We start from the raw sequence: 14,547 nt of genomic DNA on the forward strand, positions 1-14,547 counted from the left end.
GACCCGATGGGTCAAGCCCCGCCTTATTAATGAATATTCATGACTCCCAACGCGTAGGTGAATGCCTCTTTATTGTCCCTCGTCCCAATGAGGAGAAGGGGGCCAAAGTAGCCATGTGTATAACATCCCTCTTCAAACCTCTCCCACTCTAGGTATCTAGCTCCAAACCCTGCAAGCCAAGCCTTCCCGGGAGGAAGTGACTCCAGATTCCAGAGCTGGAAGAAGTGCATTTTTATGGGAAACAAGCAGCGATTGCCTTGTGAATAAAAGCTTCGCTGGCCACCGCCAGCCACAAGCATTCTGTGCCCTGCTAGAATAACAGAGGTGGGAGCTGCCCCCTTTCCAGATCTCTTTGGCTGGGCTGATTGCAGGAAGAATGCAGTTGGCTATCCATCAGGGAGACAGAGCAAGGGAGAGAGAGAGAGGGGGCATTTTAGGAGGAGAGCCAGGGAAATTTGATCATTAAGAAACCCTCCTGGCTGTCTGGGGGAATTTAATTAAATTGCTGGAGAGGGCTGTATACAAGGGAGCACATCTGGATCCAATATGTGCAGCTTTGATTTTTTCTTTCTTTTTTTTTCTTTTTAGTTCAGTCTTTTCCCATCTCGCTGCTGAAGGGTGGGGGGAAAACGGGAAATAGCAGAGCCACGGAGCATTGGTTCATCTGGGACCAGAATTCCTGGCACAGAAAGAAAGAGAGAGAGAGAGAGAAAGAGACAGAAATAGAGGGAATAAGAAATCTGGGAGAAAATCTTTAACAAAAGCATGGAACAGGGCACTTTGTAACAATGCGGACAAGTAGCTAAATCAAGCTGTGTGGGTGGGTGTGTTGGGTAACCTAAAAGATACAGGGAGAGGATCTAAATTCCCAGTGAATTGCACCTTCTGGAAATTAAGGAGATGGCAGGAGAAATAGGAATGGATCCATGAATAAAGAAATACCATTCAAAATTAGGCAGATAGAGAGAGATAGAACCACCTCCTTTGCCAACCCTCTATGTTCTGCCTCCCTCACAATAGATTTCCTTTCTGAATAGATTTGCACTGCACTCCACTCAGCCCCACAGCTAAGCCTCTCTCTCTCTCTCTCTCATATAGTATAATCCCCACCCCCCCGCCACACACACACACAGTTGAGATTTCTTCTCAGCTCTCTGCAACCCTCCAGCATTCGCTCTCCTATCGACCTGCAGTCCTTGCTCAACTGCTAATGGGGAAAACAACCCAACCAGCCCGCAGAAGGCCCGAGACCACCATCGGTCTGTTGACTTCAGCGGAGTTACTCCTGAGTTACACCAATCTATGCAAGAGGAAGATAAGTTCAGACACTTCAGAAACAGCATTGAGGAAAAGCCGCCCACCCAAAAACCTAGCATCCCCCTTTGACATCCAGCTATTGAGAGCTCAGTATGCCTAAACATGCTTAGTCAGCAGAATCAGGCTGCAAAAGGGGTCAGCCATATGACTGGCAGGCGAGAATATCCCCCTGTTGGTCACCTGTTGACCGGGCAGGAGATGAGATTGTTACTGTTGAACCTCAGACTCCAGCCCAGATGTCCATAAAGGCCCTCCACCCAAAAAGAACTAGATATGTTCACGGAGGGTAGGTCCATCAATGGCTATTAGCCAGGATGGGCAGGGATGGTGTCCCTAGCCTCTGTTTGCCAGAAGCTGGGAATGGGCGACAGGGGATGGATCACTTGTTGATTCCCTGTTCTGTTCATTCCTTCTGGGGCACCTGGCATTGGCCACTGTCAGAGACAGGATACTGGGCTAGATGGACTTTTGGTCTGACCCAATATGTACATTCTTATGTTCTATAGGGTTGAGGACCCCTGGCTTAGAGACATTTCCTTAGGCTCCTGCTCCGGACCTTCCACCCAAACCCAAAGCTTGAGGCAACCATCTGGGCTTCCCAGGTTTGCAATTGGGCCATCAGATCAGGATTAAACAAAGACTGTGAATGGCTATCCAACTACAGAAGCAGTTTCTCCTCCCTTGGTGTTCACACCTCAACTGCTAGCAGAGCACCTCACCCTCCCTGATTGACCTAACCTCGTTATCTCCACACTGATTTATACCTGCCTCTGGAAATTTCCATTACTTGCATCTGAAGAAGTGAGGTTCTTATCCACAAAAGCTTATGCTCCCAATACTTCTGTTAGTCTTAAAGGTGCCACAGGACCCTCTGTTGCTTTTTACAGATTCAGACTAACACGGCTACCCCTCTGATACTTGACATCAAGGGAAATAATCCCCAGGAGCAGTGGGCACAAGGACTACAAAGTAGGGGGCTTTGAAGCTGGCACGCAGGCGAGTCAGACAAGACATTTTGGCCAGCGGTCAAGAACTTGATTGAAAACCTGGCCTGGCAAACTCCCATTGACGTCAATGGGGCAGGATTTCACCTCTGGTGTTTACTGTATCTAACATCACAGGGGAGCCTAACCCTATTGGTTTCCTCGTCATGCCCTGTGCCGTATGTCGTCCCATGCACTCGACTATGACGAGTCAGAGCCCTAGGGCAGTATATTTGGAAAGGGGCTCATTGCTGACAGGAGTTAGGAACATACACACACACACACACCCCATATGTGTACAGAGACATGGCTACATTAGTCCACACTGGAGTTCCAGAGGCAATGTCTAAGCCACGGGGGGGCAAAGGTCAGCAGGTTTGTGTAGTTGCTTTGCCCTCGAGCTTCTGTGCCGGCTTGAATCTGGCCATTCATTTATGTCACGTCTAGGAGCTCCATGGATTTGGTGCTCAGTTTGTGTATTTAAACCTGCAAACCATACATCATAGAATCATAGAAGATTAGGGTTGGAAGAGACCTCAGGAGGTCATCTAGTCCAACCCCCTGCTCAAAGCAGGACCAACGCCAACATATACAGCCTTGCGATCGCATTCGTATCCATCTAGCTGCCCAGTGAAAAAACTCCTTTCCTGCTGGATCAGTCTGGGTGTGGAGGATGTCAGGAGAAAGCTTGTGATCTGTAGACGGCCAATCTGGCAGGTTTCCTGGATTTCCTACCAGGCCAGCTGCTTTGTTTACTTCACACAGTTCACCTGAATACCACTCTCCTCTGCACAGCCAGAGAGGGGGCAGAGAGGGTGGTTAGCAACTGCAGGTTTCTGTCAGCTTCCCCCATTCCATTTCCTTCTGATTTCCTCACGGCTCCCATGAGCTGAGAACACTGCTGCGGAAACACCATCAAAACCCAAACAATACCACCAACACCCAAAGGCTCTGTGACGTTCTGGACCCGGCGCTGCCGTGAACCTGCAACACGCTGGGATACACCCCACCAGCAGCTCCTCTGCTGTGATCTCAAGTGCCTTCTACACTCAACTAGACAATATGTAGCTCTTCCACATTGTGGAGATGACAGTTCTGGTAGGTGCTCAGGTATCGCGGGTAGGAGTCCAAAAGCGTAGACAGATATTCTAGAGCCTGAAGACTGTAATCCTTATTCAGGCAAATAATCCTTGTTTGAAGCCAATGGGAGCTATGCCTGAATAAAAACGAAGGGGAAGGTAAGACTTTGGCTCTAATCCAGCAAAGCATTTTAACACATGAGGTCCCTTGGCTGCAACTGGACCACTCCTGTGCTTAAAGTTAAGCACGTATCTAAGTGTTTTTCTGGATCAGGTCCTTAATGACACACACATGGAGAATAGCAATATTCTGCTTTTGTTGCAAGAGGTGAAACTAGATAAAATTCTAGCTGAGATTCCCTCTCCGGAGTTACAGTTTCAGTGCCTGATGTTTTGAAAGCAGTTGCGAGGCAGGAGACACACGTGTTGTAAATGGCTTCCTAACTTGTAGGGTAAATAAGGAAAATTTATTGGTTTGACCTCTTGGATCATCTCCTCTATGAGCGTAAAGGGGGAGAGAGCCCAGCAAATGAAACAGAAAGGTCAAAAGTGTACATGGCTAGGAATTATCACAGCGGAAAGACTGACTGCAAAGACAGGTTTTGCTGCTCAGGGAGAAGAGGCGCTAGGATCTGCATGAAAGTTGTTAGAGAGTGCAGGAAGGTTTCAAGGAAGATGCAGATGCAAAAGGTGGAGAAACTCTAATGGGGTGTTATGGACAGAGTAGTCCAGTACTGATGCAAGGTAAACACTACACTAGTATAACACTGCCACTTCCACTGACTACCCCTGTGAACCCAGGTAATTGCATTCTGCCTATGCACTGTAAACCTCATCTGCAGTTTCAGACAGGAAATATGGGCAACATCTCAGCTGGTGTTAGTTCTATCGAGATGCTTATGCCATTCTCATCACTGTAGTATGCGAGTGTGCTAGAGACGCACCAACCCAGTAAGTACAAACTACCTCCCAAACCTAAAGTGTTGTGTAGCATTGCTATTGAACGGCTGCAGCGTTCCACCCCAGAGGCAGCTGTATTTCAGGGATGAGGAAGAGGATTGTGTTTGTAAAACATATTAGGATCTTTTGTGTTGGAAGGCGCTACATAAATGTAAGAAATAATCTGAAAGAAAACCTAAGGACATTCAATGAGATTACCACAAAAAAAAAAAAAAAAACACACACACACACACAAAAAAAAGGTTTCAAAAAAAAAAAAAACCTGAAGGAAACAGGACATGGCAACAAAAAGTCCATCCAAAGGGTTTCAAACTGCAGACTTCGCAAACATTGACCACACAATGGGCCAGATCCGTAGCAGGGGTAAATTGGCATTGCTCCATTGACTTCAATGGAAATATGCCACATTTACCCCACAACTCAGCAAAGCTTTGAATCACATGCTTTAAGCTATTCAGCAAAACACACATGCTTAACTTTAAGCATGCGCTAAGTCCCGTTGAGCAAGTGCTTAAATGCGTCGCTGAACAAGGATGAGGGATGGATTGCTGAATTGGGGCCCCGCAGAGATCTGGGTTTGATAATTTAAAACAAATGAAAATTTAAAAAAACATTAGGATCCCATCCGGGGGAGCCAGCAAAGCGAGGAGATAGGTGTTTTTAAATAAATGTCTCTAACTCTAGATGCATCGTATGGCTGGAGGGGGGAAAATGATGCTTTAAAAAAAAATCAAATACTACAGCTGAAAAGGAAATTGCATTAATACAGATTGTTTTATTTAAAAAAAGCAAACCCTGACCTCTACTTCAAAAAAGTCATTAGACATTCCCCTTCTGAAAGGCCGACAGGGGATATTATTGAAAGGCCAGTTAATTTCTCAATGACTTACTGTTCTTGCTCTGCTCCTGGAAATGTGTAAAGAGTTGGAGGGTAATTTAAGGCACCCTGCAGAAAGGTGTGTAAATCTTTGCATGTCTAAAGAAACTTTACCAGACCGCTAGGATTGGGAAAAAGAAAACTCTCTGCCTTTTTTTCTTTCCTTTGGAACTCTGATCCCCTTTGATCATAAAAAAGGTCGTATTTCACCCAAAAAAATATCAGCAATCACAGGGGCTGAGGAAGTGCGAGCCCAAGGGGGGTTTCACTGCCGATTAATCCCTCCATTTCATTATTTAACACCCTGAACTGAGCAAAACTCTCCTCTGAAAGAAACAGGCTGGCCTGGGTTCAAGAATAGGGTCTAAATAATAACAATGATGCTGATGATAATTATAACCCCGATTAAATAGGGTAGGAGTGAGACAAGGCTAAACCATTCAGCCTCCCCCTCCCCCATGGCCCGAAAATGAATAGCCCTTGCAGATCTCCAGCGCTCCACAACATAATCACAGCAAGATGTTACCCAGCTAAAAGAAGGCCTCTGGGTTTGAGCAATTAGAAGGCCTGTGGGAAGGTCAGAGGCCAGTCCCTAGCCTTCAGGACCTATCCTCTAGCCACAAACACTCAATCCCTAACCAGCAGATACCAGCCCTTGGCAGCCAGCACTTGAAGCCTAGTTGCCAGTATTAAGCTACTAACTTTCCACCAGTCCCACTGTGTTGCCTCTGATGTCCTAAAATAGTGTGTTGAGAGAGGTGCCCAGCAGTGCTGCCCACTGTCCAGCTGTGGGAGGTAGATCTCCATCCACCAAACAGAGAGGGGCAGCGCTGGGCAGCCCTGTTAATCCTTCAGTGTTCACAACTTGGTCTGATACTTATAGAACTTCATTGTAAGTTACAGTAACTGCAAGACATAACTGAATCATACCGGTCTGACAGCGTTTATGACCTCCCTGGTGTATAATAATGGACGCGGAGAGCAGATTCTTGGGCAAACCCAATCTTCTTTTAAAGATACATTTCTAGCCACAGCTGCCAAAATATCTGCCAGGCCGTTGCTTGATCGACTATCGTGAGAAAAATCGAGTCCGGTGTGCTTCAGGATTAATCCCAGTAATCTCTGTCTTGATGGTTCCCGGGAAGAGTTCACCCAAGTCAGAAATTGACAAGAGGGAACAACTCAGCTGGGCAAACCTCTGGTAGCAAAACCTGAAACCAAGCAAAACTTGGTTCACATTTGCCAAATGGCAGCATGGCTTAGTGAACTGCGTTTGGAGCTGGGTGTTCGAAGGTTCCTACCTTGACTATGCCAATGACTCTCAGGGTAACTTTTGGCAACCCTTGGGACTTAACCCTTCGTGTACTAAGGACAATGACTAGAGCAGCAGGTCTTTTACTCTGAGCCTCAGTTCCCCCCTCTTTAAAATGGGGGTGATAATCCTCACCAACCTCCCAAGAGGGTTGGTTTTGTGTGCAGAGCTGCTTGAAATGTTAACAACATTTTGAAATTTCAATCAATACAAGATAGGCAGTGGAACATTTTGATGAAATTTCCTCCCCTCCATTTTTAGCCAGCTACAGAGCTGGTCAAAATAGAATGAATTTCAAACTTCCGTAACTAAAAAAAAAAAAAGCAGAAACATTTGAAAAAAAAGCCACCGCGTTTGTTTTCTTATCTGACCTGCTCTGTTGGGAAGTATTAATTCGTGAATGTTACTAAAGTACTTCAAAAAATGTCAACTGCTGCATAAATGGTAAGTATTACTGGAGAGTTTGCTGACGAGCCACTCTGGGCCCAGTTTCAGGCCTTCTTTATGGTTCCTGGTGGAAACCAGGCCAAATGTGATGGTTTCACATTGAGATTTTGGATGAATTCAAAGCTGACATGGAAGGGAGGCTATCCATTCCATCCGGAAGCCATCCATCCCTGTTTCTCTGGTACTACCAGAAACACAATCCTTTCCCACACAACACACAAGGCTAAGGACAGAAATGGGTCCAAACCAAAAGCTCAGCTCCAATATCTGCAAACCTTGAGGAAGTTTGAATCCAAATCTGACCCGAGTGATTCTTCACAAGGACCTGGCTCCAGCTGCTGACTCCTCTAGGAAAACTGAAAAATGTTGTAAGCCGTACGAGCATTCTGTTTATACCAAGGATGGGCCAGCATTGTCCAAATTTAGATTTGATTTAGGCTCTCATTCAGGGACGAGGTCAAGTCAGCCTAAGGCTTTTAAGTTCGGATTTGGTGGTGATGCTATCTCACCAGCTGTTCTCATGAGATTTCACCAGCATCAGAACGACAAAACAGGCCCTTCCTGGGTTTGGATAAAACCCGGAACCAAAGGGCTCAGACCAAGAGATTAGATTCCAAACCATCTAAGAATCAAAGGAGGTCTGATTCAAGGGTTTAGCCTGGGCCTGTTTCTCATTTCTGTATCCTGTCTTGCTCTCCATTTATTCTTTAGTACTTCACAGACATTTATATGACAGCAAGGTCTTTACTCCTTCAGACTCCATCCACTCCTGCTCATTACCCATTTGAAGACATAATTTACTCTTTGTGACACTAGCACGTGGAGATGAGGATTAGGTCACAGAGGATATTAAATGAGCTAAATTCTTTGGGGGAGTCAGATTATACAAGCCCAGGAGACCACACTCAACTCTCATCCATAGGCATGGACCCCGCAGCTCAGTCGAGGAGTTAATTGGTGACAGAGCATGATGGGAAACCTGTTGTGCTTCTTCCCATGATTTACCTGTCCTTTGGTCAGAGACTCTCAGGTTGACAGCCCATCTCTAATGTCATGCAACAGCATATTTTGAAAAAATAAAACAGTTTGGATTGGCTTCTTTATCAGCCCAAATCACCTCACTCCAGTTCAGAGGGATCCATGCTCTGATTTCAGGTATCCCATCTAAATCCGGAGTCTCTCTGCTGACTTCAGTGACGTTATTCCCAGTTCACACCAGGGCTAAGAAGATCAGAATTGGCAACATTTAATTCTAATGAACAAGGCTGGAGTCCTGTTTTGGAAGCTTAAAAAACAACCTCTGAACCTACCCACGCTTGCTCTTGTTTTAAAATAGGCATGTCTGTTATCGAAAAACAAATGCACAAGTCAAACTTGCTACAAATTTTATCTCGATTCAGTCAGTGAGCCCTAGTTGAGATATTGTAGGACATGTTAAGAGTTCAGGAATAGATTTTTATGAGCTAGGAGTTTGGATCGCCAATACAGGTCACATAGCTGTACACACATGTGCCTTCAAAAACAAGCTCACCCGCGGCACTGAGGAAGAATCGCGATAGGCACAGATACATCAAAAGGAAGAAAAAAATCATGAACCTCTTCTCTCATTGTCCTGACTGCAGCCCCTCACCAGACACTAATAACAAGCCCCTGCCTCACTTTTCAAAGCTTGCTCGTTTTTTTTTTAAATTTTTAAAAAGGAAAAACTCATTTTTCCTCTCTCAGTGGCTGCTTTTCATTAGGAAGGCTCCTTGGCAATCCCTAGGGAAGCAGCCTATGAGTTTTTAACTGTGGTGCAGGGCATAATTATCTCGTTAAGGCAGGAGAGCTGGGTTTTTCCCAGGAGAAGTGACCTTGAGCTGAGGCTGAGGGAGGCAGTGGGGGGGCTATCCAGAGATTTTGAGGAGGGGGTGTGTATGTTGTATATATGGAAGAGGGGGGTTACATTGATGTGCGTGTGAGCTTGATTTTATGAGGTCCCTTATGCCAAACCATGGGTCAGATCTTTCTCCAGTGGAATCTGTCCATGTGAAAAAGCCCTTCCCTATCGAATCTCCGCTGAAAACATTCACTTACACTTGTTGATAGAAGCACTTAACTTTCTCAGGCACAGGAGAGAGGAAAAAAAATGCGTGCGGGGTGAGAGGGAAAGCGAAGCGGCTTCTCTCTCTTTTTAAAAATCTCGGCAGCAGAAAAGAGGGGGCAGAAAAGTGGGGGGAGGGCAGTGGGGGCTGTTCGCGTCAGTGTCAAAGAAGGCGCGTTGTGTGGACACGTTTGTCTGCACCACTCCAGAGCGAAGGGGAGAGGAAAGTTTTGGGTGTTTTTTTTTCCTCTCCCCCAGACGTCAGCACAAGGCGGAACAGCGCTCGGGACGGGAGAGGGAGACCGAGGGACTGGCTGGCTGGGGCAGGGTGGCTGCTTGGCCGCTCGGGGCACGGGGGCGTGGGGCGGGCTGGGGGGCACCGGGGGCGCCGGAGCGAGGCATGGACAGCGCGGCAGCCTTCGGCATGGACAAGCAGTTCGGCCCCAGCCCCGGGCGGATCCTGGAGCCGCCTGACAACCCGCAGGGCAGGAAAAACTTCAGTGTCAGCCACCTCCTGGACCTGGAGGAAGTGGCGGCCGGCATGAACGGGGGCAAGGAGCCCGGCCCGGAGGCGAGGGACGGCGCGAAGGGGCTGCAGGAGCCGTCCGGCGGCAGCAGTGGCAGCGAGGCGGCCCCCCAGGACAGTGAGTAGCTCCGGCCGGGGGGGGGCTGGGTGCCCGGGGGGCAGGGTCACTGCTGGGGCAGGGAGCGGAGCCCCCAGAAATAGCCGGGGGGGGGGGTGAGACCAATGTAATGGGGGGAGGGCAGAATCCGAGCATCCCTGGGCACAAGGCGAGCAGCCGCTGGGATGGGACACAGCTGAGCATGGGTGAGAAGGGAGGGGGCAGTGCTACTTAGTGCCAGGGGCACCACGGGCCTGGCAGTTCTTAGCCCTGGCGGTTCCTAGCCCTGGCACCCCCAGGCTTGGCGGTTCCTAGCCCAGGCACCGCTGGGCCTGGCGGTTCCTAGCCCCGGCACCGCTGAGCCTGGCGGTTCCTAGCCCCAGCACCCCCAGGCTTGGTGGTTCCTAGCCCCGGCACCGCTGAGCCTGGCTCTTCCTAGCCCCAGCACCCCCGGGCTTGGCGGTTCCTAGCCCAGGCACCGCTGGGCCTGGCGGTTCCTAGCCCCGGCACCACTGAGCCTGGCGGTTCCTAGCCCCGGCACCCCCGGGCTTGGCAGTTCCGAGCCCCGGCACTGCTGGGCCTGGCAGTTCTGAGCCCCGGCACCCCCGGGGCTTGGCAGTTCCGAGCCCCGGCACTGCTGGGCCTGGCAGTTCTGAGCCCCGGCACCGCTGGGCTTGCCGCATCAGTTCGGAATGTCAAAATATTGCTTGAACCCCGGCGCCTCTTTCATTACAAATTAAGCACTGGGTGGAGGGCACAAATCCAGGGTCTCAACAGTGACCAAACCAAGCTTCTGAGCACCTGATTCCATAGGGTCAGACCCTGAGTGTCAGCTGGGACGGGACAAAGGCCCCCAGCCCCGGTTTTAACTTATTTCTCCTGCTAATTTTGAAACTTACGTGATTGGACTCAGCCAAGACATTTGTGCTGCAGGTGGGGATAAGAATGGGACCCCCCCACACACACACACACACACACCTCAATGGGCGGCTAGCATCTCTATACTGATTGCAGATGGGACAGGGACACTGGTTGCCCTTTACAAACTGTGACAGAAAGAGAGTTGTTGGTGGGCCACCAGCACCAAATAAAGGCCAGATCAAGTTTGGCTCCAGTGGGCATAGACATGTGAGACTGGGCTGGTGGCTGGTTGGAGCCCCAGGTCTGAGGGCTGGGAGAAGAGGATGGGAGACAGAAAAGTGCCTGGGAGTGAGTGAGGGGCAGTGGAAGAGAGAGCTTTTTGATGCACAGGGTTTGGGCAGTGTGATTTGCTGGCTCTATTTGGGAGTTCCATTAACAGGCCCGTGGACCCACCTTGTGTTCTGAATACTGTGACTTTAAATGCACTAAAGCAGCAAAGGGACTATCCGATTGAAATAAACTCATTCCACTCAGGCAGGAAATGCTACAGGCCAAATACTCCCCTGACCAAGATGTTCAAAAGTAACTAGGAATTTTGGGTCCCTCCGTTTTGGGGTCTCTAACTCAAGGCATCTGAATGTTGCCCAATTTTCAGAGATCGAGGGCTCAGCGTTTCTGACAGTCAGGCTGCTTTTAGGTGTCTTGAGCTGGAAATCCAAAAATCACTAGTCACTCTTGAAAATCTGGACCATTATTTTATTTTCCAGAACAGATAATACCGAACAATTCTGTCCAGAGTGAGTGCCCATCTTTATTTAAAAAATAAAATTAAACAAGCACGTCTTTGATTTTTACAGGGTTAGATTTTGCCCCTCTTCACTCAGATTAAGCAGTCCCCTGCTCCGCAAGTCATAGCAATGAGATGTATTGGACCACTCGCACAGCAAGGTACTGCTTAATGTAAGAGGGGCAGAATCCGGCCTCTGGTTTAACATGAACGGAGCGCTGGGTGAGGTTTGCAAGCAAGCGTCTAAAGTCATGAAGGGAGAATAGTATATTGATATTTTGCTGGGTCTGCTCCAATAATATCACGGGTTCAAACCAAACAAAGCAAACTTCAAAGAGCCAGAAGTATTTTTTAATGCCATAAACACTCAAGTTTGGTTCCTAGCTGTCCAATAACTTGGGTAACCAAAAAAGATCCATTACCTGATCTCTCTTTGGAAAATTCACAATAGGTCTCTACCCATCCTAATTTATGGATCAAAAATTACTCCCCGCCCCTCTTTTTTTTTTTAAATAAGGAAAATAATTTGGTTTAGGTTTTTAACCTGAGCTTCAATAGCCACTCTTTCCTCTCTGCCGAAGGCAAACTGAGACGTAGGCATCCCAGCTCCTTCTAAACTCATAAAGAAAATGAAAAGAGACCCCTTGAAGAAGTGGAGCAGAGCACTTGTAAACACCCGTAAGAAGCACACTCCAAAGAGCCGATGCACTAAAACGAAGGCAGAACGAGCATTTTTCTTGTTTTCAGTCTGGTAGCGGCGTCTTGTCGAGTGACTAGCATCTATCTGAATGCAACACAGAAGCCGCTTAATCCCATTCCTTATCATTAGAGTCTCCATGTACGGTCTCTTTTTCACAGCATCATTCTTGCCAGGAAGTTGGGCTAGCTATTGCATCTATAAAATGACTAATACGTTCGCCAGTCAATGCAAAAACACTGGAAAGATTCTTGGGGGTTTGCAGGATATTGTTTTTTTGCACCCCTAGAAAAAAATATTAGTAATTTTTTTTAAAGTTCTTCCTACTGATTTCTAGCAGGTATTGAGGGAGACGCTGCAAAGCAAACCAGCTACAGTTCTGCACTGATCTCTCTGAAAAAGGAAAGACCAAAACCACTCAGGTTTCTTTCTGTCTCTCTCTTATTTTTGTGGCTGGTCTTATCTGTTATTGTTACTGAATCAGAGAGGAGGAAAGACACTCTCCTTCAAAAGGAGCCTATACACACACACCATCCGGAACAGAAAACCCAGCATTTAAATTCACAAATCACAGAGAATGGACACATAACTTTTGAATATAGACTCTGATACTTCTTGATTTTGTATTGTGTTTAAGATACCAACATAATAGGTGCCTTAGAAGTATTATAGATAGATAGATAGATAGATAGATAGATAGATAGATAGATGCCAAAGGAAAGCAAATACAATGGACCGAAAGAAAATAAAAATGATTATGGGAAAGCAAACCAAGTAACTTGACTTTGGAACACACATTACAAAAAACTTTTTCAAAGCACATTTTTTCTGATGAGTAGAGATTAAAATACTGAGGGAAGCTCCTTACACAAAGAAATGTCATCTGCTTTCCAGCAAAACGAAGTCGCAATCGCAAAGTTTCTAAGCAATGCAGTATACAGAATGCAATTCTGGTTATAGCGAACCTCTGCAGAACGAGGGGGGGGGGGGGAAATACTATCAAATCACTTCCTGCAAGATTACTTTGCAGGAAAAAAATATTGATCAAATAATAATCCCGTTTCTCCCGCCAAATGACACTGGGTTTCATCAATATTTGATAGATGAGAAAAAAAATGATGGAGGGAAAATAAGCACAATTTTAAAAGAAGCAAATTGGTAAATCACAACAAGTGGAACCCATCCATGTGGTGTTTATATCCAAAATGGGTAGAACATTACAGTCCTCTATGTCAGTATTCCCCCATTCTAAACAATGCCCAAGAGACATGGGTTGAGAATTAGGGCTAAATCCCGAAAAACCCTTTTGGAGACAGTCCTTATGGGAGTGGACGACAGTGGAACTACTCATGTGAGTCAGGGCTTGCTGCAGTGATCCCTTCATTATCATAATCTTAAACGCTACCCATCTGATGATGACATATAATGCCCTCAATGGATTGCAGAGCAAAAGGAAAAGGGATGCTGGGGAAAATATGTACAGAAACAAACTTTGCCACAGATTCAAAGGTGACTCTTGTGAGTTGAGCACTTTTAGCTCCTTACAAAAGTGAATTTCTGAGGATCCTGCTGGCCTGCACATGTTCAATACGTTGTGTATTGTAACACACATCCCTAAATAGGTATTTGACTGGAAGGCTGGAAAATGCCAGTTTTGTGAGGATTAATAGCTGTCTAGGCCCACCAATCAGGCAGGCTCGTTTAAATGACACTGTCCATTTCTACCGATGAGACAGACGGCAACATTTTCACAAGCACCTAAAAACTTAGGAGCCTTAAATCCCATTGATTTTTCACTGAAACTTAGGCATCACGGTGACTTGTAAGAGGCTCCTAAATCACTTGGGCAAATTTGCAATAACAACAACAAATTACCTGGAAAAACTGAGATTCCTCATTCCACAGCTCAAGACTGGGAGAACTCGGACTTATCAGATAACGCCGTTCTCTACAGCTCATTAATTAAACCTTTCCACCATGGCACACTGAGCTCAGCAGCAGTGCATCTGATTCGAGCCGAGCGCACCGGGTTTATTTTTTAAAACTATTATTACTTCCTCTTACTTTTTTTTTTGTTTTTTGGATCAGCTTTTTTGATTTATAAACATGTTCACAGCAACTCTATTGCTGTCAGCACATTGCTCTGGAGGGTTCCTCTAGGAAGTACGGCACCGGCAAGCATCAAATCTCAAGGCTGATGTAACTGATTGCTAGAGAAAACAGAGGGCCCTTCAACCCCTTTTCAAAGTCGCTGCACGTAGGGAAGGGAATTACTGGAAAGTGTTGGTCCCAGACCAGCACCAGGGGAGCTGCAAGTTAAAACTGTCACTGTAGTGAGCCATCCTATGCAGCAGATGGAGAGACCCCGAGCACCTCCACCTAACTCTACCCTGCACTTCTGTCCATCAGAGGCCTGCTGGTTTAACCAGTGTCCCCTCTGTAGTGTAACATACCTGAAAGGTAAGAGGCAGGCTGCAATACGAGACCACTCCCAGGCATGCCTCTGAACTGGGACTGATTG

The 14,547-nt window shown here is 46.9% G+C and overlaps 1 protein-coding gene across 1 annotated transcript in view; it reads left to right on the forward strand.

Moving 5' to 3' along the window:
* Positions 1–9,198: 9,198 nt before the first annotated feature.
* The window catches only part of PRRX2 (paired related homeobox 2), a 70,693-nt gene continuing 65,344 nt past the window's right edge, over positions 9,199–14,547 (forward strand). The window contains exon 1 of the mRNA XM_034793952.1: positions 9,199–9,702. Within this exon, the coding sequence (XP_034649843.1) occupies positions 9,459–9,702 (244 nt within the window). The 5' untranslated portion in view covers positions 9,199–9,458. The remainder of the gene's footprint in view (positions 9,703–14,547) is intronic.

The sequence above is a fragment of the Trachemys scripta genome, chromosome 17 (genome assembly GCF_013100865.1).
Source record: "Trachemys scripta elegans isolate TJP31775 chromosome 17, CAS_Tse_1.0, whole genome shotgun sequence".
Classification (NCBI taxonomy): Eukaryota; Metazoa; Chordata; order Testudines; family Emydidae; genus Trachemys; species Trachemys scripta.